This window comes from Nothobranchius furzeri, chromosome 12 (assembly GCF_043380555.1).
Source record: "Nothobranchius furzeri strain GRZ-AD chromosome 12, NfurGRZ-RIMD1, whole genome shotgun sequence".
NCBI classification, from domain to species: domain Eukaryota; kingdom Metazoa; phylum Chordata; class Actinopteri; order Cyprinodontiformes; family Nothobranchiidae; genus Nothobranchius; species Nothobranchius furzeri.
The window spans coordinates 44,336,377-44,362,050 of NC_091752.1; the positions used below are offsets into that span (position 1 = coordinate 44,336,377).

General features: G+C 45.1%; 1 protein-coding gene across 1 annotated transcript in view; it reads right to left on the reverse strand.

Moving 5' to 3' along the window:
- Positions 1-511: 511 nt before the first annotated feature.
- The window catches only part of LOC107397085 (multimerin-2), a 75,656-nt gene continuing 50,493 nt past the window's right edge, over positions 512-25,674 (reverse strand). The window contains exons 5-11 of the mRNA XM_015976982.3: positions 22,244-22,438; positions 17,934-18,322; positions 17,679-17,849; positions 17,133-17,591; positions 10,522-10,852; positions 3,757-4,218; positions 512-3,666 (exon numbers count right to left, since the gene is read on the reverse strand). Of these exons, the coding sequence (XP_015832468.3) occupies positions 3,263-3,666; positions 3,757-4,218; positions 10,522-10,852; positions 17,133-17,591; positions 17,679-17,849; positions 17,934-18,322; positions 22,244-22,438 (2,411 nt within the window). The 3' untranslated portion in view covers positions 512-3,262. The remainder of the gene's footprint in view (positions 3,667-3,756; positions 4,219-10,521; positions 10,853-17,132; positions 17,592-17,678; positions 17,850-17,933; positions 18,323-22,243; positions 22,439-25,674) is intronic.

Here is a 25,674-nt window from a genome sequence, read left to right on the forward strand (position 1 = left end):
TGTTTGGAAAGCGCAGGCGCTGGTTTAGCGTGAGAGATTGGAGGTGTGGAATGAAAGCGTGTGAAGAGGGTCAAATGCGTGTCTCACGCTCAGTGCGTGAGAGTTGGCAGCTCTGCTAACATGTTTGACCAAGCAGTTATATGACACGGCGTTTCCCCATTCAACCAGCAAAATAGGGCTTGTGATCGCGACGTCATCACCGACGCAGCCGCTCTGTTGGAGGCGTGTGAGTCCTTACTTGTTGCTTGTTACTACTGTAAACAGCGCACTCAGTCTCATTCTTGCAGCTTAAATTAATCTATTATTTATGTGATCGGTTGTATTACACAACTCTAGTAAATCGTTGCTGTGTTATGGGGTGACACGTGATCGCCAGTGGAATAAAGGTGGAGAACAAGCTAACTTTTGACTGTTTTCCTGCTTAGAGGCAAAACCACGGAGACCAATATCTAGCTTAACAAAGTCTTGTCGGCTCGCTGCTGTAAGGATAATAATGCACCAAGTAACGGAGTATTTTCATACATCGTTTATTTCCTTCAACCACGACATGCACATGAAACACACACACACACACACACACACACACACACACACAAACACACACACACACACACACACACACACACACATACCGGTAAGCTAATGCGAGTGTCCTGACTTACAACACAACTTCTCCTGCTACACTTCTTTCATGGGATGACAATTTTTATTGTTTTACTAGAAAAAACAGCAAATAAAATGTTTACCTCTCATTCAGACGGTTACATCTGCTCACACCACAAACAAGATAGCCGAAAATGTCCGTTATGCAGAACTGTGGCGGTAACAATATGTCATCGATGCTCAGGGTTTGGTTCTTTCATGTGGATAAAAAACGTTTATAATGCTGATTTTGTCCACATACCGGTCCCCGACGTCTTCATATAATGTATCCCTGTATATTACGCATCCTTTTGGGGATTTTATAATGTTGTTTAACATTTTCTTTCACCCATATCCACTCCTTCTCAGCGACAGTACTGTTTTTTTCACAGTTTGTTCACACTCGTCAACCTTCCAACATGTCCGTGTACATCCCAGAATGCTATGCGTAATCACGTGTGATCACAAGTCCTATAAAGTACAGAAATATAATTTTACTTACTGATAAAAAGAAGCAGAAACTGCTTGGATGATCTGTTAGTGTAGTCAATAACCACATCTTGCCCTCTTTGTCCAAATAATTCCATGATTAACATCCAAACACGAACACACAGACAAAACTAAAGTTCAGAGAGAGAAAAGGCCGAACATTTATTAAAGTGAGACCGAGGTTTCTCAATGTCAAGTAACCTCGCCTTGATGTCTTGGTCCCGTCCCAGTTGCCTAAGAGATACGTCATCAGGGACCACCAAGGCATGTTCAATGTTCATGTTCTGAGGCGTCTGTTCTCCATTTGTTAGCCGTTTAGCTAGCTGAGCAAAGATTCATGGGGGGTGGGGGGGGGGGGGGGCTTGTAGCCTGACTTTGGTCAAAAATTTCCCAGAATACAGCTCGGTATTTTCAAAAGGATGTCGGCAGCAGCTTCTCCAGGGGAAAATTTCCAGTTTAATTGTAAGTCAACTAATTGTAGCTATCGGGCTGAGGTCTAAAATGTTTTTTTTAAATCCAAAGCAATTATCTATGGTTGGTTAGTTGTTTAGTAGTTACAGCTTTGGTGGCTAGCAAGTAGTATATCGCTTAATGTTACATCAGATTTAAGTCTACAAAAATAAACCTTCCCCATTTTTTTCTTTTTAAAACCACATTTACATTACTAATAGGTCCTATTGTTCAGTTCTGCAACACTATTGGCTGTTAAAATGTGTAGGTTCATTTATCTGGCCTCCTAGAACAACATGTGAAAGGTTAAAAAAGATTTTGCAGTTGTTTTCTAAATTTGGGTTTCTGGGGGTTAACATATACGCATTTAAAAAAGTAAAAGGCTCGTTTTAGATTTATATAGAAACTTATACATATAAAATATAACGTTACCTCATTTGTCACCTGATGTGACTGTCGCAGTCACGCGATGTAAGTCTGTTCCGTAGACTTATCAGAGAATCAGAGAGAATTTTATTGCCAGCGCTCCAGCGAACCAGAGCATAGGAACTTGACTCCACAGAACAGCCTGACCAAGATTACACACACACATATAGACAGGACAGATAGAGGCAGACCACGAGAGCAGCCATAACGGCGCTCATATAGCTGTTTTCTTTGACCAAGGAAGGACAGTGTCCTCGTAAGCAAGGCACCTTGACATTGAGAAACACCCCTGGTGTTTACATGCTTCTTCTTCCGAGTTAAACAGGCAGCCTGTTGGTTAGTGTGAGTGCTTCCGCCATTGGTGACTGGGGGTGGTTTGGAATGGAAAAACTAGAGGCCGACCAATATATTCAATTTGTTCTGTATCAGCCACCAGCAGAAATCATGTTTAAAAGTTGATTTAAAAATATATATATATGCATATACAGTGTAGGCACCTGTGTGGCCAACTGCCGCCACTACTTGACTAAAGAAAGGACCTGAAGGACCCCAACACACCATTTTTTTTAATGTTTTGAGTTTGTTTTATATCTGAAGTTCAATAAATATTAAGATATGTATTCGCTTATTTGATATATTACACACAGTGAGTGTTCAGTTGTCTTTCCCAATGTGCTTCTAAAACGTATATATACCGGCCTTAATGGTCGACTTTAGGTATCGGCCATCGGCAACAAAAATCTTTAAAAATTGGTATCGGCATCAGTCTTAAGAGAACCCATATCAGTCGGCCTCAAGAAAAAACATGCTGTAAAGTAAGATTATCTTACTTACTTGCCCCACAAATTGAGAAACACTGCCTTAAGGACACTTAATAGGTAACAATATCGGTAACATTAGTAAAGGGAATATTCGTTTATTAATGCTTAATAATGCACTAAGTAACGTTAATAAAAGGACCCTTGTTGTAAAGTGTCACCAAAACTTTTCCAATAAGGTGCTGCGATTAAGGTTCATAAGAAAAACCAGGAGGAGAGCAGAGACTCCTGCTGCAGGTTTAATCCATACGTCCTCAGTCCAGACAGAGCAGGAGTGGGATCATGTTCAGGTTTCAGAGGAAATAAGTCCAGAAGCCCAGTTCTGTTCATAGCAGGATGGGAACCATGTACATTTATTATATTGGCTAATAATTTCACCAGGTGAGGATATCCCATGAGGCTCCGCCTTCCTGTGGGCTGACTGGGCCATAGAACCTTCAGGTGATCCAGTGCAGCAACATCACCATGAACACATTGTCCTTTGACTCCTCCCAGTCACCTTTCCTCACCTCCAGTCTCACCTCCTCCCCCTCCCTCAGCAGCAGGTGGCCCACGCTGCTCACAGGCCCTGCCTCAATCACTCCTTCATGCAGCAGAGACAGGGAAGCTCCACCCTTCTTATCCCACCTCAGTATCACGTGGGCGGGACCTGGCCTCAGGTCTAAGGTGAGAGTGCAGAGGTAGATCCCGTCTGCTGGCGCTGTGAAGACACCGGTGTCAGAATAGATCTGTCCCTGGTTCAGAGATGTTCGGAACATAATGATTCCATTGGCTATGCTCCAAAGAGGTTGGCCCACAAAGAGCAGAGAGAGATCTGATTGGTCAGATGGGACAACAGCATCTGAGGGGTGAAAACATAAAATGATAAATGCTTACGTGTTTTCTTTTATTCATGAAGCTTTCAGACAAACATGAGACCCTTTAGACTCACCGGACTCCTCCCTCCTGGTGCGGCTCTTCCCACCACCCTTTTCTCCTCTCTTCTTGCCCCTCCTGTTCATCAGCTCCCACAGTTTATCAAGCTCCAGAGTCTCTTCAGACTCTGCCAGCACATCGGCATTGCTGAACACATTCTTGAAGACCCTCACGTGTTCCTCAAGCCCTCTCTTTAACAACCTCAGTTGGTCCGCCACACCTGAGAGGGTCACCTCCTGGTCAGCTAGAGTGACATTGCAGGAGCAGGGTTTCTCCTCTAGCTGAACCACCCTGTGTTGTAGCTCCTCCACCTTTTTCTCCAGCTTCCACAGGTCACTGCCGTCTCCAGCATGGAGAAGCAGCAGCTGATTGTGCACAGACTGACCTCCTCCACTGGTCCTCCTCATGCCATCAGGCAGCCAGTCTGGGAGGGAAGAAGAGGAGGGCTGGTCAGCAGATGGTGCCTCCTCTCTTCCTCCTGAGAAAGAAAAGGAGTCTGAAATTCAGACTGAACCTGCAGGACTGGTTAGATCAGAAAAACTAAAAAAAGACACAAAATAAACCAGAGACTTAAAAGGTTTGATATACAGAGCTAAGAGGTGAAAGAGTGTGTAAAACATTGATTTTCAAGTTTTAGATTTAAGATTGTCTCAGTTGGAGGGAAACAAAATTGTGTCATTTTTGTTGAAACTGTAGAAGCATGCACGCACGCACGCACGCACGCACGCACACACACACACACACACACACACACACACACAGTTACAGCTGTTGCTGTTTTGTCCCAGAAAACGGACTCTGCAGAGAACAATCAGTGCTGCCTCCTCCTCCTACCTGCACAGGTGCACTCACTTGGGCTGATCACCTCCAGAGCAGAATAAAAGGGAGGGACTGGATCTGTACCAGTTTGCTCATGTGTGCCATTTGTTTGTGTTTTAATGGCTTTCAAATGGGTTTTAGTTGTGTAAGCTTTGTGAAGCTTAACAACTTTTAGAGGTTTTTAACAGACGAGGGACCAGAGTGCTGGTTTCCTCTTGGCTCCCAAACTTGTGTTTAAGTCAGTGGACTTTGTTTTGTGAATGTTTGGGAGCATTCGGATGTCTGTTTTAAACGTAAACCCTTGGCCATTTTAACAATGTGTTTAAGTACTTTTAGATTTGGAGCTTTTTGTCATTTTAAAATCCTTTAAATAAAATCAACGTTTACAATTTTCACACCCGAAACACATGCCTCTGTGTTAATCCCTGTCCTTCTCCTTATCCACCAATAGAGGACGTTACACACACACATACACACACTGTATCATAGCTGATCGAAGGCAATAACAAATTGTCTGTGCCTCTGGGTAAATCAGTGCTGACCTTTCTCAATAAAACACCTTAACAAGTTTTTTGAAGTTAAAAATCTAAAATAAAATCAAACAAAGTCACACATTTCCTCTTCTAGCTCCTCATTCCATCCTGGTGAATTTTCAGATTAGAATTATTAATCTGAATCTTGTTTTTAGACTCTTTCTGCCTTTTAAGCCTTTTACACACCCACTTTCTGCTATAATTGGTCAATGGAAAGCACCTTGTGAATAGTGCTATGTAAAACTGCATACTGTGATATCTTATTCACCATGTCACCACCACCAGCTCCAATGCCAATCTCCTCACCTCCAAAATGTGTTTATGGTAGGGTGACAGTTTGCTTAAAGTCACAACATTTTCCTGTCAAGTTTGTGTAGAAAATGACCTACGTACACATACATTAGCTTTTTTTCACCTCTCATTTGTCAATCAAATATAATTCAAGCATAACTAATTATTTTAGTTAAACAGCATCTCAACTGCTGAAAAATAGACTGAGTTACATCACACAAGGTAGTGCAAAGGAGAAATATTCCTTATTTCTCAGCTCAACTTTAACTCTTTTCACTTGTTTTAAAGATATTTCAACTTATTTGTCTTATTTCTTAAACATATCCCCTCTTAAAGCAGTACTACTATAAAAGTCTATATAAACTCCTCAGAGTGAGATCCTCATCTGTGCCCCAGACAAACTGGTTCCCAAAGTCAGAGACTCTCTTGGTCAGGTTGCTTTTCACACCAAACTCTGTCAGGAATCTTGGCGTGACCTTTGACCCAGCTCGATTCTCGTGTCAACTCTCTGGGGGGGGGGGGGGGGGTTGTGAAAACGCCGCTGGTGATCGATTCAGTCCCGGGGGTGTAAACTGCGGGAATTGGAGCCAGAGGGGGAGGAACCGCGGGGAAAAAAATCACTGCTAGCAGGGGGGTGGCCCAACACCTCAGTGACAATAATAATGACGATGGCTGGGTTAGTTTGGGAGAAGAGGAACAGTATTCCAAGTGGATCAGGCATTTTGATGAGCCAGTTGGATACTGTGGAGACAGGGATCTGTCAAATTCAGAACACACTGATTTTCTGTCAGTTTTTTTGGATGAGGAATTCTGGACCCTCATCACAACTGAAACTAACCGATATGCTCACCAGTATTTAGAGAGGGAGGAACTGAAATCTAGCTCCAGATATAATGACTGGTACGATGTAACTGTCCCAGAAATGAAAGCTTTCATTGCCATTCAGTTCTGCATGGGGCTTGTGGAAAAGCCTGAGATAGAGGATTATTGGGCTGGCTTTTGGCTAACATACACACTCGGCTTCAGCAAAGTGATGTCAAGAAACATATTTGAGATCATCCTTTCTTTTCTCCACTTTGTAAACAATGATGAGCGTGTTGAAAGGGGTCAGCCAGGTCATGACAGACTGTTCAAGGTGCGCCCCATTATTGAGATGATAATTCCACGCTTTTCATCCATCTATGGTCCGCAGAAAGAAATGACCATCGCATACATACATCCTCCTTGAACCGTCACCTTATCGTGGTGGAGGAGTTTGAGTGCCCTAATGATCCTAGGAGCTATGTTGCCTGGGGAACTTAGTGCCCCTGGTAGGGTCTCCCATGACAAATTGGTCTTAGGTGAAGGGTGAGACAAAGAACGGTTCGAAGGATCTTTCATGGCGGTGAAAACGAAGAGTCGGAGTACCCGGCCCGGAGGGTTACCGGGGTCCCACCCTGGAGCCAGGCCTGGGGTTGGGGCCCGTGAGCGAGCGCCTGGTGGCCGGGCTTTCGCCCATGGGGCCCGGCCGGGCCCAGCCCGAACCGGATACATGGGCTCGTCCAACTGTGGACCCACCACCCGCAGGAGGAACATGAAGGGTCCGGTGCAATGTGAATCGGGTGGCAGACCAAGGCGGGAGCCTTGGCGGTCCAATCCCCGGACAAGGAAACTAGTTTTTGGGACATGGAACGTCACCTCGCTGGCGGGGAAGGAGCCGGAGCTTGTGGCAGAGGTTGAGCGGTACCGGCTAGATATAGTCGGACTCACCTCGACACATTGCATTGGCTCTGGAACCCGAGACCTGGAGAGGGGTTGGACACTCTACTTTGCTGGAGTTGCTCCGGGTGAGAGGCGGAGGGCTGGGGTTGGCTTTTTGTTAGCCCCGAGACTCTCTGCCTGTGTGTTGGGGTTTACCCCGGGGGACAAGAGGGTAGCTTCCTTGCGCCTTCGGGTCGGGGAACGGGTCCTGACTGTTGTTTGTGCGTATGGGCCAAATATCAGTTCAGAGTACCCACCCTTTTTGGAGTCCCTGGGACGAGTGCTAGATAGTGCTCCATCAGGGGACTCCATTGTCCTGCTGGGGGACTTCAATGCTCACGTGGGCAATGACAGCTTGACCTGGAGGGGTGTGATTGGGAGGAACGGCCCACCTGATCAGAACTCGAGCGGTGTTTTGTTATTGGACTTCTGTGCAAGCCGCAGTTTGGCCATAACGAACACCATGTTCGAACATAAGGATGCCCACCGGTACACTTGGTACCAGGGCAGCCTAGGTCACAGGTCGATGATAGATTTTGTAGTCGTATCATCTGACCTGCGACCATATGTTTTGGACACCCGAGTGAAGAGAGGGGCGGAGCTGTCAACTGATCACCACCTGGTGGTGAGTTGGATCAGATGGCAAGGGAACATGCCGCGTAGACCTGGCAGACCCAAACGCATAGTGAGGGTCTGCTGGGAACGCCTGGCAGAAGAACCTGTCAAGACGGTCTTCAACTCCCACCTCCGGCAGAGCTTTGACCACGTCCCGAGAGCAGTGGGGGACATTGAGTCCGAGTGGGCCTTGTTCCACTCTGCGATTGTCGAGGCGGCTGTTGCTAGCTGTGGTCGTAAGGTGGCCGGTGCCAGTCGTGGTGGCAACCCCCGTACCCGCTGGTGGACACCAGAGGTTCGGGGAGCCGTCAGGCTGAAGAAGGAGGCCTACAGGGCGTGGCTGGTCTGTGGGTCTCCAGAGGCAGCAGACAGGTACCGGATAGCCAAGCGGGGTGCAGCAGTGGCAGTTGCCGAGGCAAAATCTCGGGCGTGGGAGGAGTTTGGTGAGGCCATGGAGAAAGACTATCGATCGGCTCCAAAGAGGTTCTGGCAAACTGTCCGGCGCCTCAGGAGAGGAAGGCAGCAACTCGCTCACACTGTTTACAGTGGGGATGGGGAGCTGCTGACGTCAACTGAGGCTATAGTCGGACGGTGGAAGGAATACTTTGAGGAGCTCCTCAATCCCACTGGTGCGCATTCCGAGGAGGAACCAGAGCTGGGAGGCCTGGGGATGGACTGTCCGATCTCGGGGGCAGAAGTTGCTGAGGTAGTCAAACAACTACACAGCGGCGGAGCCCCGGGGGCGGATGAGGTTCGTCCTGGGTATCTCAAGGCTATGGATGTTGTAGGGCTGTCATGGTTGACACGTCTCTACAACATTGCGTGGTCATCGGGGGCAGTTCCTAGGGAGTGGCAGACCGGGGTGGTGGTCCCCATCTTTAAGAAGGGTGACCTGAGGGTGTGTTCCAACTATAGGGGGATCACACTCCTCAGCCTCCCTGGAAAGGTCTACTCCAAGGTACTGGAGAGGAGGGTCCGATCGATAGTTGAATCTCAGATAGAGGAGGAGCAATGTGGTTTTCGTCCTGGCCGTGGAACTGTGGACCAGCTCTATACCCTTGCAAGGGTGATGGAGGGGGCATGGGAGTTTGCCCAACCAATCCACATGTGCTTTGTGGATTTGGAGAAGGCTTATGACCGTGTCCCCAGGGGCACCCTGTGGGGGACGCTCCAGGAGTATGGGGTGGGTGGCTTTCTGTTAAGGGCCATTCAGTCCCTTTACCAGAGGAGCGTGAGTTTGGTCCGCATAGCCGGTAGTAAGTCGGACCTGTTCCCAGTGAGGGTTGGACTCCGCCAGGGCTGCCCTTTGTCACCGGTTCTGTTCATCACATTTATGGACAGAATTTCTAGACGCAGCCGTGGTGTGGAGTGTGTCGAGTTTGGTGGCAGGAGAATCTCGTCTCTGCTTTTTGCGGATGATGTGGTCCTCCTAGCTTCATCCAGCTCTGACCTTCAGCTCTTGCTGGGTAGGTTCGCGGCCGAATGTGAAGCGGCTGGGATGAGGATCAGCACCTCCAAATCTGAGACCATGGTTCTCGACCGGAAAAGGGTGGCTTGCCACCTCCGGGTCGGGGGAGAGGTCCTACCTCAAGTGGAGGAGTTTAAGTATCTCGGGGTCTTGTTCACGAGTGAGGGTAGGAGGGATCGGGAGATCGACAGGCGGATTGGTTCGGCGTCTGCAGTGATGCGGACGCTGAGCCGATCTGTCGTGGGGAAGAGGGAGCTGAGCCAGAAAGCCAGGCTCTCGATTTACCGGTCGATCTACGTCCCAATCCTCACCTATGGTCATGAGCTTTGGGTAATGACCGAAAGAACGAGATCGCGGATACAAGCGGCCGAAATGAGTTTCCTCCGTAGGGTGGCCGGGCTCAGCCTTAGAGATAGGGTGAGGAGCTCGGACATTCGGGAGGGACTCGGAGTAGAACCGCTGTTCCTCCAGATCGAAAGGAGCCAGTTGAGGTGGTTTGGGCATCTGGTCAGGATGCCTCCTGGACGCCTCCCTGGGGAGGTGTTTCGGGCATGTCCTGCCGGCAGAAGGCCCCCGGGTCGACCCAGGACACGTTGGAGAAGTTACATCTCCAATCTGGTCCGGGAACGCCTTGGGGTCCTGCCGGAGGAGCTGGTGGACAAGGCCGGGGAGAGGACGGCCTGGAGCTCCCTAGTTGGGATGCTGCCCCCGCGACCCGGACCCGGATAAGCGGAGGAAGACGAGACGAGACGAGACGAGAGGCATACATACATACATACATACATACATACATACATACATACATATATATATATATATATATATATATATATATATATATATATATATATATATATATATATATATATATATATATATATATATATATATATATATATATATATATATATATATATGTCTACATAGGAATATGTATATATGTATCATAAACAATAACAACACTAAGAAAATAAGACAAAAACATTTAAAAAAATCTGCAAATGGGATGCAATCCAACATGGCTGCCACCGGATGGCGTCATAATATGCAAATTATGTGAGTGAATTTGTTCCTATCACAAAATTTGGCTCATAGTGAAGATTTTTCTAGTCTACAATGTTCCTCTATCTCTAACCAGATTTAAGCTACAAGCTCTTTAAATAGTGATGTAAAAAATTCATAATTGTACTGAAAAAAAACATGGCGCCTAAAGGGTTAAGTGAGAAGCACAGAGATTTTTTAAAACATTTTATGAAATGCAAATAGTTCTTTTTTTAGTACCCCAAGATCCAGTACATCCACCTGGTGACCCTACCTGTCCATCCATCTGGTGCCTCCTCAGGGCTCTTCAGTTTCTCCTGCAGCTCCCTTAACTGGCTCTTCAGGGCCAGAATGGAGTAAGCCTCTTGGTCACGGAGCGGCCACTCCAGGAATTCCATCACCTCCTCTTCCAGCAGGAGCTGCAGCACCTTGTTATGTCTGAAGGCATCCTCCAGCAGAGAGCGAAAGGAGGCAGAGAGGAGCTTCACCTGTGCTTCCTGCTGTTTGTCAGTCTCCTGCAGAGCTGCAACAGAGCTGCCCAATTGGGTCAGACCCAGGTCCAGAGACCTGGTTCTGTTCTGTTCCGAGACCACAGACTCCTCAACCTTCAAGTGGGTGAAGCAACAGAGTTAATTTGCACAATGAATAACCTGAAACATGTCAGTTTAAATGAAACATCCACGTTCGTCACTGGTTTAACAAATAAAACAAGGATCCAGGGACATAATTCATTAAGATGCACTGCAGGCAGGTTCTGTGGGGTTCCAGGGTAGGCCAGTATCACCCTGACAACTCCTCCGCCACGATCGTCCCACCAGGTAACGTGATGAGTGAGACATCTAAGTATTTTGCTTTTTATGGCTGACACGATTCATACACAGTTAAATGATTAGTGGATAAATACACTCCAGTCATATCTGGTATTGGCACTTTTAGGTGTTTTATGGTTGGATGCACTTACTACACTTATTACGGTAATATTTCTCTGGCATTAGAGGAAGTGCAGTTGTTTGCTGTCTTGCTGCTATAGTTCTGAACAACTCATTAAAGGCAGTAAAACACGACTGACTCATTAATCACGTCACACATACACTCACTGTAATATCCAATTGTTGGTAAATGAAAAAGTAGCTTTAGATATTTTTAGAGCTGACTATTTGTTTATAATTCACCGTTAGCATTGTTAGCTCAACGTTAGCCTCTACAGGTGAGTTTTCAGCTGCTTTTTAAAGGAGACCACTGAGTCCACTGATCTCAGGCTCAGGGGGAGAGAGTTCCTGAGTCTGGGGGCCACAGCAGCAAATGATCTGTCACCTTTGGTCTTTAGCCTCATAGATATGTATATAAACACTATATGGCGAAAGCGGGAGTCGAGGGCGAAGCTGAACGGTGGCCATCTTACCTCAGACAACAGACCCCTCCGCTCTCAATGGTAGCAGCTGAAAGGTGAGTGATCAGCTTAAACAAAAACGCCCTTAACTCGATGCAATATTGACAGATTTACAAGCGGTTTGCCTTGTTACAACCCTCAGAACACATGGGCTTGAGACAACATACTTGCACATGCTGAAAGTAATTAGCCTGGCAAGCCAGACTAAATAAATGTATTATTTAGTCTGGCCACGCTCCATTGACGGCTCTCGGTTGTGGGGCGGGTTCTACCGTTGTCTTTCAAATGATCTCCGCATTCCACTGGACAATGAATGTGACATACTCTTGTTTCACTCTGTTGCATCATCCCACCCACCAGGCATATAGAGTGCCCTGATTGGCCCACAAAGCGGATAAAGCTCTGTGATTTGTTCTCTAAGCAGATAGAGCACTATGATTGGCCCACCATTATGGACCAATCACAGCTCTTTATGTGTTTGAAACTCCTCTAGAGAGCTGTGATTGGCTAGCCAGAGTCCTGGTAGGAGCTGCGGAGGTTCCAATGGAGTGTGCCTAGACCATTCTTTGCAAAGCAAGAATTTGGTCTAGTTCACTAGGCTAGAAAGTAATGCTTTTGCTTTTGAAAGTGACTTAATTGTGAACCATGTGTCCCGCCTAGGCTATCTGCATGTTATTCAGGTTGAGACCACAATCGATATTTTATGTTGTTCTACAAAACCAATAACGACTTTACGACAGCTCAATTGTTGTGTAAATGGCTGTGTTTGTGGATGTTTTCATGTTTATTAGCTGTCTAACTTGGCTTAGAGAAGACGAGGCTAGAGTGGGTGCACTGCTTAGCAAAACAAAGTTGACTATTTACCTCAGTGGGAGTCGCTCGTTTTATTTTAAATAAATTAATGCTAAATTGCCCGTGATTTTTAAGCGTCTTGATTTGTTACACAAAACTTCAATTGGGATATATTCAAACAGGACATTTCTGGATTTATGTTAACAAAAATACACTTTTATTAATTGTTAAGCTTGAGAGTCAACATGCCTGACTTTCGTGCAGCCTACAGATGCTCGAATCGCCGCTGTGACAAACTGAGATAGCGTGGGATCACCTTTCATCTGTAACTGTTGCAAAGAGTCTGTTAATTGTTTTTATGTAAATAAAATGATTAGAAACTGTTGTTCGATTGCTGCTGCTACCTTCTTCTATACATTGTTTATCTGGTTTTATAATTGTTGAAAATCTCCTTCACAAGATCAATCCATTATCCATCTATCTTATTTATTACTGTTTTATTTATTAACCTAATCTATCTTTTGATTATTTTCTTAAATTTTTCAGAAAGCATTTCCAAAGAGCTTATAATTAATGAATGAAAGTCAATAAGAAATCAAAAGTGAAGAAACAGTGAAAATACAAAATAATTTGCTGGGTGAAATTTTGCTGCTGGCGGGCCGGTTCTGGCTGACAGATGTGATTTGGGTGTTGGTTGTCTTATTTGTTGGGGTGCACATTTTGTATCTGTGTCCTGTTTATGTGGGCTTTACCTCAAAAGAACCTTGAAATCTCATCTCTAAACAAATCCTATTTCACAAACCAGGAATATATATGTATATAGATAGATCTATATAATATAAAAATAGGCTATGTATACTTTAAGTTAATTTAGCTTAAATGTGTTATCTATGAAAGATTAAATGCTTTGTAGAGTGAAATTACAGAACTTTCTGAGGCAAACCCATCCTATTTCATAGACACATCTCTGGTGTTTATAACAAATCAAACCTTTTGAAAATCGGTTGATGTTACGGCTGGAGCCTTTTTGTGTTGTGATTTCATTTTTCTGTGCATTTTTATGTTGCATCTGAGGAGCCTGCCTGCAGACTATGGCCTGTTGGCTCACCCTTGCTCCTCCCTGCACCAGCTGAGCTGGGTTTTCATCAGCCGCAAATTGTTTAAAGGACCTGCTGGAGCTCCTCACCAATGGGGACAATAGTGCAGAGCTGCCTTTCCTCTGGTCTGTTGTCTCCCACTTAGAACTTCGATATTGTGCTCTTTAGAGTTATGTTACATGTTACTGTTTGAACCTGTTATGGTAAAAGTGGATTTAGATCCATGGTGGTTAACAATAATAATAGTCATCTTTTCTGAATTAAGAGAAAGTAAATAAAACTTTTGTTAATTTTCCTTTGTGTCACGCGTCCATGTTACCCCAGGCCCCCTAGACACCTGGTTGTAACAGTTGAAAATTGAGCAAGTTAGAGTTATTTAAATAGTACATGCACCATACACCCCAATGTCAAGAAAGAGGGCAGCTGTCTGAGGTAAGATGGCCGCCACATTCCTACGTCGCATCCCATGGGCGAACAGCGGGGACAAGCCATCTAGTGTTTATATATACATATCTATGTTTAGTCTGGTGCACTGGATGGATAAGGAGGAGCATGCAGCACACTTCTGTGATTGGCTACATGTTACATTTCACAGGCAGCATGTTTGTTTGTCATTGATATCAGCTCAGTTTCACCCAATATTAGAGTAAAATAAAAAGATGCTGTGGCATCTTGGGGGTACAAGAAATAACCTCTAGGTCGCTCCTTTTTACTGGTTTTGGTTTTAACAACTCTTGAGCTTTTTATTAAATTACAAATGCTAGCGCTGCAGCGTTAGCATGTTGAAGACTCAGCAACCTCACAAACCCACTGATGGTAAATAGAAACTACGTTCCACTTTTGTTTCTTCGAAAAGAGAAAAACTGACACCCTCTGAGCTGGCTGAGAATGAAACTTTCAGGGCGCGTTTAAAGATTCTGTTATTTGCCTACAAGGCATTGAATGACCTAGCATCCCCCTACCTATCAAAGCTGTTTGTACCTTATGTGCCGGTGCTTCCCCTAAGCCGGGCGTACACTGTGCGACTTTTTCACTCGTAGCACTCAGCTTCAGCTCAAACTGTACGACTTCCTCGCAGAGCAGATCTCACGAGTCATGTGCTCACACTGCATGACCCAGTTCTCGGATGCGACCTGACTGCTCACACTGTACGTCTGGTAGCAACACGTCGGCCCTAAAAATATGCTAAAAATAGCAGTTTTTACTCAACACGTCAGAATTTTTTGTCTTGTTTTGCCTGTTGTCCTTCGGGAGTGCTGCAGGAGGACACACAGGGATTTATGGGGGTTGGATGAGGAAAACGAAATAAAGAAAGTAAATCTGTGTTTAGTGATCAGTTTAATTTGACATGAACACGACAAACACGCTTTCTTGACAATCTTTGTGAGTAAAAAAAACGTGTAGAAACAAAAATGAACAGCGAGTGTTATTAGGGAAATAGCGAGCAGCGTTGATGCAGGATTGCGCATGCACAGTGAGCGGTTCTGATACTGCGAAATATTAAACACGCCAGAAGTCCGTGCGACCTCACGACTGCTGATCGGCAGCTGGTCACGTGGTGTTAATCGCCTCTAGTAACCCCCTGTACACTACACGACCGCTCGGCGCAAAACTCGCCCCGATGTCGTGGATTCTCGCACGACTGGAAAATCGGCTCAAAAAAGTGAAAAAGTCGCACAGTGTACACCCGGCTTAAGCTCAGCTGACCGCTTGCTGCTCTGTGTTCCCAAAATGAACTATAAAGCGAAAGGAGAGCGGGCTTTTGTGTGCTGTTCCGCATCTTTGGAAAACTCTCCCTCTCACCGTACCTGAGTTTTCAACAGCCTCAGTTTTCAAGTCTAGACTGAAAACTCACTTTTATGTTTTGGCTTTTGGACAGTGACCTCTTCTATGCTTGGTTTCACTGTCTTATGCTGTTATTTTTTACTGTTAGGGCTGTTATGATTGTTGGTGTGCTAGTTTTTATTGCTCTTATTATTCTTATAGTTGATTTTACCTTATTTATTGAATTGTTTTTCGATCGTGTGTTTCTGACTTTTATTGTTTTATTTTATCTTATTTACTGATAATTTCATTGTTATTGTACCTGTCGCACTTTGTTCAACTCTCATGCTGTTTTAAATGCGCTGGATAAAAAAAATGGTATGGTATGGTAAATCTGTTTCAGTATAACACCCATTAGACTGTTTTGTAATTATTTCACCACACAATTCTAACATATTGTGCCTCTCAGAGGAGCATCTGGCCCCACCTTTAAATTTGATCTAACAATTCCACTGTGCACAGGATGAAAAGATTTAAAGAACAAACTATTTTCTGAATTTTGTCCCTGGGGATAATAGTTCGGCAGATTTATCTGTTCACAGAATTAAAAGAACTTCTGCAAAAAGGAAAGAACAAAAATACGCGGTTTACACATTATCAGTTGCTCTTCATCCACGTAGTTCTGGAATGTGTTGCAGCCTGAAATTCAGAATGTGATGCACATTAATGAAGGAAAAGAAGCTGATAAACAGAACGTGCTACGAAATTAAAAGTTAAATCAAAACGTTCAGATTTCATACTCCAGCCATGAGACCTGCTTCTTCAAATTCTTGAACTATGATTGTTTTTTCAACTTAGACCAACTGTTACAATTTTGTTTTATTACCTTTCTTTTGTTTTTATTTGAGTAAATATGTGAAAATTGTTTTAATTTTAAAATAAATTTCTATCATGTTGATGATGTCCAAACTAACCTGAAATAGCCCAAATTAAAGAAGAAAATTAAATCACAACAAATAAAAATGTGGGTGTGAAGAGCTTCATGAAGCAAACTGTAAGAAAAACAGCTAAAGATAAAGAAAAGGTGAATCTAGTTTCTACTTTCTAGTTTTTGTAGTCATTTTTATTCTACTGACTCCTGAACCATTAAGACAAAAACAAAAACTCACCCGTTCAGGCTGGATTTTGTGTGACCTTCATCATTCTGCCTTTCCCAGGATCCACCAATATTCCTCTTTCAAATTTATTTTCTCCTTCCCTTTCCTTACATGTTTTAATCACATAATTTTCAAATTTTTATGATATTTTTAAATATTTAAATTTTATTTATTTATTTATATATTATCTTTTTTAAAATTTTTTCTTGTTAAGTGCCTCGTGATGTTTATCCTGAGAGGTGCTATCTAAAATATTGTTTTCTGTCTTTTCTTCTCTCTCCATGTTCGTTAACTATGAAGTCACGTTTGAGTCTAACAGGCTCTGAGATTTCCTGTCTGCCCAGAGAATGAAAATGGTGTGTGGGGGTTTTTTGCCACGTGGCCACAGAACCAAAAATGGCATCACTGTGATGTTTCATCACCACGTGTGAGTCTCTCGTGGTTACGGAGGAGTTTAGCCCCCCCCCCCCCCCCCCCCCCCCCCCGTGATTGGAGGGTTGCGTGTTGGCGCCCCATTCTGTTCAATAATTACAGGCCTTTTGAAAATCATCTGCCATGTGAACCCTTAGCCCTGAGAGGTTTTCATTGAGAAAAATCCAACAGCTAAGTGCTACAGAACAAACAGCTGTGTCTGGAGAGTTTACTTCCTCAGGATTCATTTAATGTTCCGCAGTCAGAAGTTTACCTTTTGGAGGCCGTGCTGCAGCGCCTCCATTGCTGGCTCCCAGTCACTGGCCCCGCCCCACTGAGCTCCGCCCCCATCACTGTTCTCCTCCAGGGTCAGTCTGTTACTATTGGCCAGCTCAGTCACTCTGTCCACGCCCCTCTGCAGGTGAGCTATGGTGGCCTTCAGACTCTCACAATCCACGGAGGAGTTACTCCTGTAGTGGGCAACGTACAGGTAGCTCACGTCATCATCTAAGTCCTGCAGCCGCCTCTCGTGCTGCGTCACATTCTGTGCCAGCCCCTCCACCTGCTGCTGCACCGACACCTTGGCCTGCTCCACCTCCAGACCCGTCTCCATGAACAGAACCTGGCTGTTCCGAGCCGTCTGGTTAATCTGCTTCTCCAGGACCTTCAAATTCCGAGTCAGCTCCTCAATGACGCCTGATGTGACCTCCATGTCCTCCATCAGCCCCCCCACCTGCACACAGACAAGTTAAAGATGCTCAGGTTCTTTCTGGTCCAACACCTTGCACCTCAGCTTGGACCAGATTCTGATTGGACAAACCTTCACTGTGTTGTTGACCACTGTGTTGTCGAGGCGCATGATGGCCCCCCAGAGCGCCGCCGTGTCTGATGGAGGGTGGGGGGGCAGCTGATTAATTGGTTTCTGGTCAGAAAACTGATCCTGGTTTTGTTTCAGCTGAGCTAATGTTGTGTTTATGGCCTGAAGGCTGACCTGGGATCAGAGATGTAACGATACAACATTTAAGCTCTGTCGAAGGACAGGTCCGGTTCTGACTGACAGCGGTTTGGTTCTGACCTGCAGCAGCTTCTGCTGTTGTTTCAGTTTTGTGTCGACCTCCACCTCGAAACTGCTCAGGTTGTAGTGCAGCGCTGCATGCTGGGAGCTCAGTGTGTTTTCTGTGCTGCTGTGCTGGTCCTCCACCTGTCTCTGGATTCTCTCCATCTGCACAAACACTTGGTCCAGTTTGTCCTCCTCCAACCCCCCCCTCTGCTCCGCCTCCAACTGGATACCTTTCAGCTCTGCCACATCCTGGGTCAGAATCCCCACCTGTCGGCTCAGGTGCTCCAGAGAGCGGTTGAAGCCCTCCAGCATCGGCTGCAGCTGGGACATGACCAGAGCCGTCACGTCAGATGCGGGGAGGCCGACCGGGGTGTTTGGGTAAGGAGGGGCCACCTGATCTTCAGCTGGTGAAAAACAAAACCTAAATGTAACACTCTGGACTAAAACTGATCTCAGACCATTTTAGGAACAGAACAAACAGATGCTGACCAATTCGGATTCTTCTGGGAAAATGTGAACCAGAGTTCTACATGTTTGTTCAGCAGGAGCTAAAATACGACCAGAAGTTTCTCACACCCACACAGCTGAAAAACAAACAGTCCAGCTGGCTCACAGCTCTCTCGGGACCTGGACATGTACCGAGTGTCTAAATGGGGCTCAAAAACACCTAAAACTGTTCCGCCAGGTCTCTTGGGACTGGGTCAGAGGTCACACAGGGTAACCACGGTCTCGCCTGGAGGTGGATGTTCAGAGGAAGAAATCAAACACACCCCTTTCAGCTGAAAGTTTAACCTGAATGTAGGTGTGATTTACCGAACCAAGCTGCTTCCACTTCCTGTTCAGACTTGACCAGCGTCTCAGCAGAGCGCTTGTTGGTCGTAAATGTCACAAAGTAAAACAAAACTTTCACGAGCTCAGGCCCAGACACCAACACCACAGATGTTCAGTCGAAGCCTATAATGGCCCCATAAGACACTGTTTAATACAAAGAGGTGGCCGTATATTTATAAAAACATTTTACATAGAAGGATAAAGAACCATTTGTCTATGTTCCCACACTCTCTCTATACATTTTTATAACTTAAAGGGATTACCATCCCAAGTGAAATTTTGTCTATTTCCGTATTCCCCAGAGTTAGATGAGTGAGAAAAAAGCATTTTGTAACCAGTTCTGGTGTGGCAGCAGTCTGTCTGCTTGAGCTTAGCATAAACAATGAAAGCGAATAGCAGAATAGCATTTTGTGTGCAAAAGTGATTAAAATGACCCAATTATGATACAAATTATTCCTGGTGAGCTCAATAATCATGATCAATAATCACAGTGCACCCCAGGACAGCTGTGGCTACAATGTAGCTCATTAACAACAGTGTGTGAATGTGCGTGTGAATGGATGACTGATACGCTGTAGTGTAAAGGGCTTTGGAGTCCTCTGACTCTGAAAAGCGCTATACAAGGATGAGCCATTTATCAAATGAAAAGTAAGTAGTAACACGAAGGATTTGCAGGAGCCGATTTAGACCTGGGACTACATTGCGACAAAGCACCGCTGTAAACCGTCACTGCATGACGCATTGAAATAACACAGCAGTCGATAACCCACTGGCCTGCTCTGGGGTGGTTGGCTGCAGGTGGGCCTGTGGGCTTGCTGTTGTTATCTCCAGGGGCTAGTTGCGACCTCTCAGGAGGGGTGTTGGGGCTTCTCAGGCGGCAGTGTCCCTGGGGTCTCCATGCTACGGGGAGACCTCTGGATCTCTGGGGTTTGGAACCCCTCCAGCTTCCGCACGTCCTTGGGGATGTGGCCCCTCACACTCACTATTGGACACTCATATAGAGAACCCTTACATACAAACGCATGTGTACACACACAGGTGCTCACATGGAGCTCTCTCAAGTGTGGACTTGGGCATTTTCAACGTATGACCTAAGGCTGTGGTTGGCACTAAATGCATTATTACCATGTGGTTTTCAGTAAAAACTGTTATATATCCTCATGTTGTGGGTGCAGTGATATTTTTGTTTTGTTGTATTATCCCCTTTTCTCTCTCTCTGCAGGTCTAGAAGCAGAATCTTGTTCATCATTTATTAGAATGATAGTGTGTATGAGGGTGTGTAGGAGAGTTTTCAAAGGTCTCTGATGCCACATTCTATCATCTTCTGGTTCTTTCTGGTACACTCCAAGAGGTGTACTCAGCTGCTCTACAAGGACGGTGAACTGTGGAGAATTTCCGGTTCTGTCCTGACCTGAGCCGAGACTCTGCACTGCCGGTCTCCTGCGCGTGTCTTCACGGGCGCTGTACCCCTGCACCCAAAGGCTCTGCTGTTGACCCTTTGCACGTGACGTCACGCCACTCATGTGAGCGCCCCCCTTCGCCATGATGGATGGCAAAAAGACCATTTACATCTGTAGAAACTCCAGTGAAGCTAGTCAAAACAAGCCAGTTTGTAGCCTTTTATCGCTTTTATTTAGTTGATTTGACAGTAAAATGGATTTAGCTTGCTGCGTAGTTGGCTGCAGTAAGAGACAAAGACGTAAACTCAACTCGTTTTTTCTTTTTAATAACTTTGATGGAGACTGAGGACGGAGATGAACTGCAGCGATCAATCAAGCGGACTAGCAGCCCTCAGATTTGCAGCGAACATGTTTTTACCGGGTAAGATTAATGTTCATTTATTTCACGAGGAAGACGGGGACAGGGATAAATGTGATGTGTTTATACTAGTTATTGATAATCCCGATGGATGGGTATTTCACCACGGAGACTGCGCTCCGTCCTCTGTAGTGTAAAGCGAGATAGTTATTAACAATATTAAAGCTCTGATGTATGATTACGTGTGTTAAAATTACATTATTTATTTATATGAGCGTTGCCGTTCAGAGATCTTCTCATTCCGGTGTGAGAGCAGCAGCTGAACCCGGTAACACCACCAGCAACAGAAGCTGGTAGGGATCCGGACTTTTTAAAAATCAGCTTTGGTGTAAAGTGAAACGCTGTTTACCACATAAAGTTATAAATCCAGAGGGGTGAATTTAGGCAAAGTCAGCAACATGTTTACATCGGTGAACAGCTGCAGAGAGAACGTAAGCTAACATTGGTAAGCTAGTTAGCATACGGCTCTATATGAGCCCCCGCTAGATGCGCTACTTCTTCTGATAACTGAACTGGGCATGAACTAGTTGAAGGAATGCTGGAGGAGTTTTGTTTTTGTTTTGATCGCAAAAACAATTTCAGGCTCTACATTTCCCTTTGTTTAGTAATCGTGTCGCTCACTGTTTACATGCTTTTGCCGTCCAGCATGGTGGACCCACGTGATTAGGTGACGTCGGTGCAAAGGGTTAATACTTTGGATTGGAGGGGGAGAACCAGCGTGCATGTGCCAGTTAGTGTAGGTCTATAGGGAGCCTAAGTCACTTCCGCATCATGGGTCCCTGGAAGAACGAAAAAATGAATGCAAGTCAACGGGGCTAAAAACGCTATTTCCTAATCCGCTTAGCCTTACGCCCTGGATAGCACATATGTTGGACTGCAATTTAAATGAAAAGTAATGATGGGTGTTTCGACCACGCCAGTCACGTACTTAGAGATTTATCAGCTTGTAAAAGTTCGTAATGAGCATGACTACAAACTAGAAATCAGCATATGGCATATGTGACGTCACCACATAATCTCCTCTCCCCAAAGTAGCTGCTACTTACCAAATGACCAGATTTATGGTGGGTCTTCCCTCCTGTGGGAAGTTTGCTGAACTTACAGCCATTTTCCCTCAGTTTTCTGGTTCGATGATGTCACTTTCATGAAGCGCATTTGTAGTCCTGGACTTACTTTCATACAAAACTTAAAATAATAATAAAAATTGAAGTGTTTGTCCGCGTCCCTTGAAATGAACTCTGAGTTCACCCACTAGTGGAACACACCAGTACTACATGCAGTGCAGTGCTGTGTAGCAGCAAGTATGTGAACAAAGACGCGGCCTGCTGCCTGCGCAAGGTTAAGAAGCATGTTAATTCCAGGCCTTAGAGGGAAGCTGCAGGACACATGGGAGAAAATGATGTCATCACCATGTTGGTCAGCTAACATGGGCGCACACACACACACACACACACACACACACACACACACACACACACACACACACACACACACACACACACACACTTCCTCCAGAGGAAATCCTTTTTTTCCGTAGACATTGTTTGCTTGTGTGTGTGTGTGTGTGTGTGTGTGTGTGTGTGTGTGTGTGTGTGTGTGTGTGTGTTTCTGTGTTAAAAAGGAGAGGCTTTCTGGATCAGAACTGTAAAACATTTTTATCCTGGACTGGTTCTGACCTGGTGCCTGCTTCCTGTGGGTTTGGTGTTCCTGTTCCTGATGGCTGTGGCTGGTTTCTGGTTCCAGTTGAGGGTGTGAGGAGTTCTGATGATTGACTGGATTGGCGGTGTCGTACAGCGGGTCGAAAAACATGTGGTGGTCGTTCTGCTCGCGGTGCAGATCGGCTTCTTGCTGCTGAAGTCCGACGGAAATATCTGAGACACAAACCAAACAGTTTGAATTAAAAGTCCCCTAGAAAGTTTTCCCCTACAATTGTAATCGGTTCTTTGTTCTTTGATTCGTCATATGAAACTTGTGGTGTGTGGACAGTGCGATTGGACAAGGGACAAAGTTCCAAGGACCACAAGCTGTGGATCTTTCTGGCATTAATTCTGATAGTCTGGATATTCCCAGAACATTCAGGAAAATCACAGGTGTGCCCAGTGGTGGTCCGTCCTACAGGCAAACTAGGCAGCCACCTAGGGCGCCATCCAGAGGGAGGAGCCAAACTGTGCCCACACCACCACCAGCAACTCGCCCACAGAAAAAGAATAACGTTCTGCTGTCCATCTATATCTACATTCTGCAGTAATAAAAAAAAAGATTACACTTATTTACTGAACCAAGCCGGTGGTATTCCCATCCAGCTCTCTTCAGTCCCACTCTGAGCTCAGCTGCCTGCCCTGTTGTGATCAGAACCTGCTAGCAGACAAATGTGAGACGGTCAGGTTCTGAGTGTGAACGGCTAAACCACTGAGGAGAATGCAGTGGCTGAAGCCATCAGGGGCGCCGTTTTGAGAGAGAAAAAGAACAAGAGAAAGTGTGTACTTTTGATTAGATTTGTTTTGTCATATTCTCTGATTAGCATTTAACTGAGCTAGCTAGCCGTAGCTAAAGTAGCCTCATGTCATCAGGTTGAGATTAGGTAGCAACAAGTGTGTGTTCTGTCATGTTCTGTTGTGGTTCTGTCTCAAAAGTGTTCCTTTGCTACCTGCATACCTGTGTCCCGTTTAGGACAGCAAATTCCCTATATCACCCCTCTTTCCCGTGCCTCTTCCCGGTATATTCTCTGAAAATTTTTAAGAAAACCCCCCACCTCTTCAACTTGGAGACCTGACAGAAGGGAGAGCCTGTTAGAGTGTGTATCTAGCTGCAACCCTAACCCAGCAACACCATGAACCTACTGTGTCTGCTCTCCTGACTGGACCCAGACACTGATCAGGGGCGCAGAGACAGTAGCTGTTTCATGGTGTTGCTGTTTGGATAAAACACGTTCTCCTACCACAGATGAAGAGCTGCTGGTCAGCCTGCAGAAGACTTAGAAGAAGATTCTTCTTCTGTTAAAGAAGTCAGAAGTTTGTGATGCAGTCCCACAATAGATATTTACATGTTTGTTATAGATATTCTTTATCTTGTGTCCATGTGGTGTAATCAAGGCTGGATTAACCATAAGGGCAACTGGGCAATTGCCCAGGGGTCCACGAACTCTAAAGGGCCCAGGCCCAGGGCAGCAAGGGCATGAGCAAAATACTGTATCTGTAATCTCCCGCTTTATATTAAACAAACTGTCCACCTGGGCTTTTGCGTTGCAGACGCTTCGCTGCCTACTAGGGCTGCAACAAACGATTATTTGGATAATTGATGAATCGGATGGGGTCTCGACACGATTAATCGATTAATCGGATTACATGGGGAAATTTTTAAAAACTGCTAGGGAAACGTTATTTCTCTCCTTCCTTCACTTTATTTAACACAACATTATTAGAAAACAGTTCAATAGCAGAAAAAAAACATGCCATCACCTAAATTGTCTTATAAGGTGTATAGACAGAGACCCTGAGCTACATCTATCTGTGACCTAAAATGCTTGGTCCAATTAAACAGCTTGAGGGCAATTCTCATCTGTTTTGTTTGATCTCATCTGTAGACATTTATTATAACTGTGGATGTCAAACAACTAATTTTTAAATGTAATTAAACATAGGCTGTGAATTAATCAAAATTGATCACTATTTCCAAAAATGACTGAAAAAATAAGTTGTCACACACTCCATGGAAACTTTCAGAGAATCCACAAATAGTGGCTTTCAAATGGTTTTGTTACTTTCTGCAAGTTTAGAAAAGAAGCAGATGAGACAGCGTGTCTGATAATTTAGTTTTTCATCTGATAATATTAGAACATGTCAGTAATGTCTGAGGGGCTTTTATAAACACTGTATAACTAACACTGCTGGAGAGGGTATGAATTACACAGAGGCTTCTGGGGAGCCCAGTTATGGGGGGGGGGGGGGGGGCATTTTGCCTTGGCCCCCAAAATGTCTTGAAACGGCCCTGGGTGTGTGACTGAGTGTTGAAGGTGACCTGAATAGTATCAAATTTATAAATATTACATGTGTGTAACTTATTGTTTTATAGGTAAAAACGTGTAGTGGAGATAAATCTATCTACATTTTACTTTTCAACACTTTGTTTTGTTTTGTTGTTTTTATTTAACTATTTTCCTGTCCTGTCTGTCTCTTCATCTTCCTGCATCTCCTCTTAATTCTCCAGAAGAACTGCTGCCTGGATTCTTACTTTTTCACCTCATCAGTTACTTCTGTGCAGATCAAAGGGATCTCTTGACCGCAAAGCGCAGAGCGCGTTTTCGATGCTGCTTGAGGTGAAATCACCGCAGCACAGGTGATGAGCTCCGCAGTAGCAGAGCGCTGCAGGCACAAATAAGACAGAAAATAGAGAACATGTGCAGACATGAACGATCGTGTGCTAATTATAGTTTTTTGGTTGCGCCACTTTGAGAATGGACCGTGCGCTGGAAGCAGCTGCCTGGATCGCTGCACAACAATGCGCTGTGCCGCTCTCTGCTCAAAAGAGTCCAAAAATGATATACCGTAATATAGAAAACTTTTTTCCGGCTCCCCTGGATGTGTAGGATATACAGCTCCCCCATAATTCGATCCCTGCTCCTGGATGAAAAGCCGGACATTTTCATCAATACAAGAACCCGCAGTCCGGACGCGCCGGACAGAGAGTGAAAAGTGGACATGTCCGGGGAAAACGGAACGTACGGTCACCATAGTCCTCATAAAGCGGGAAATTATAGATACAGTATTTTGCTCATGCCCTGGGCCCTTTAGAGTTCGTGGGCCCTGGGCAATTGCCCAGTTAATCCGGCCTTGGGCGGAACCGGTTCGCAGCAGCGCGAGTCCCCCAGCTCATCTAATAAGCGTCGCGCTCACGACTTTAGACTCTTTTTTTACGAGCTTAGGGCATGTCTAGCCTGTGTAATAATCCGGGACTTGGATGAATCACTTTTGAAAAGTTTTTAATTTACCCGGACACAGAGTTCTCTCCTTCCTCGCTGATGATCCCGACATGCTTGCGTTTAAGACGCTGCATCATCCCGTGCCATGCTAGTCTGACCTAAACGTTGCAGGTAACGCATGTCTTCGCC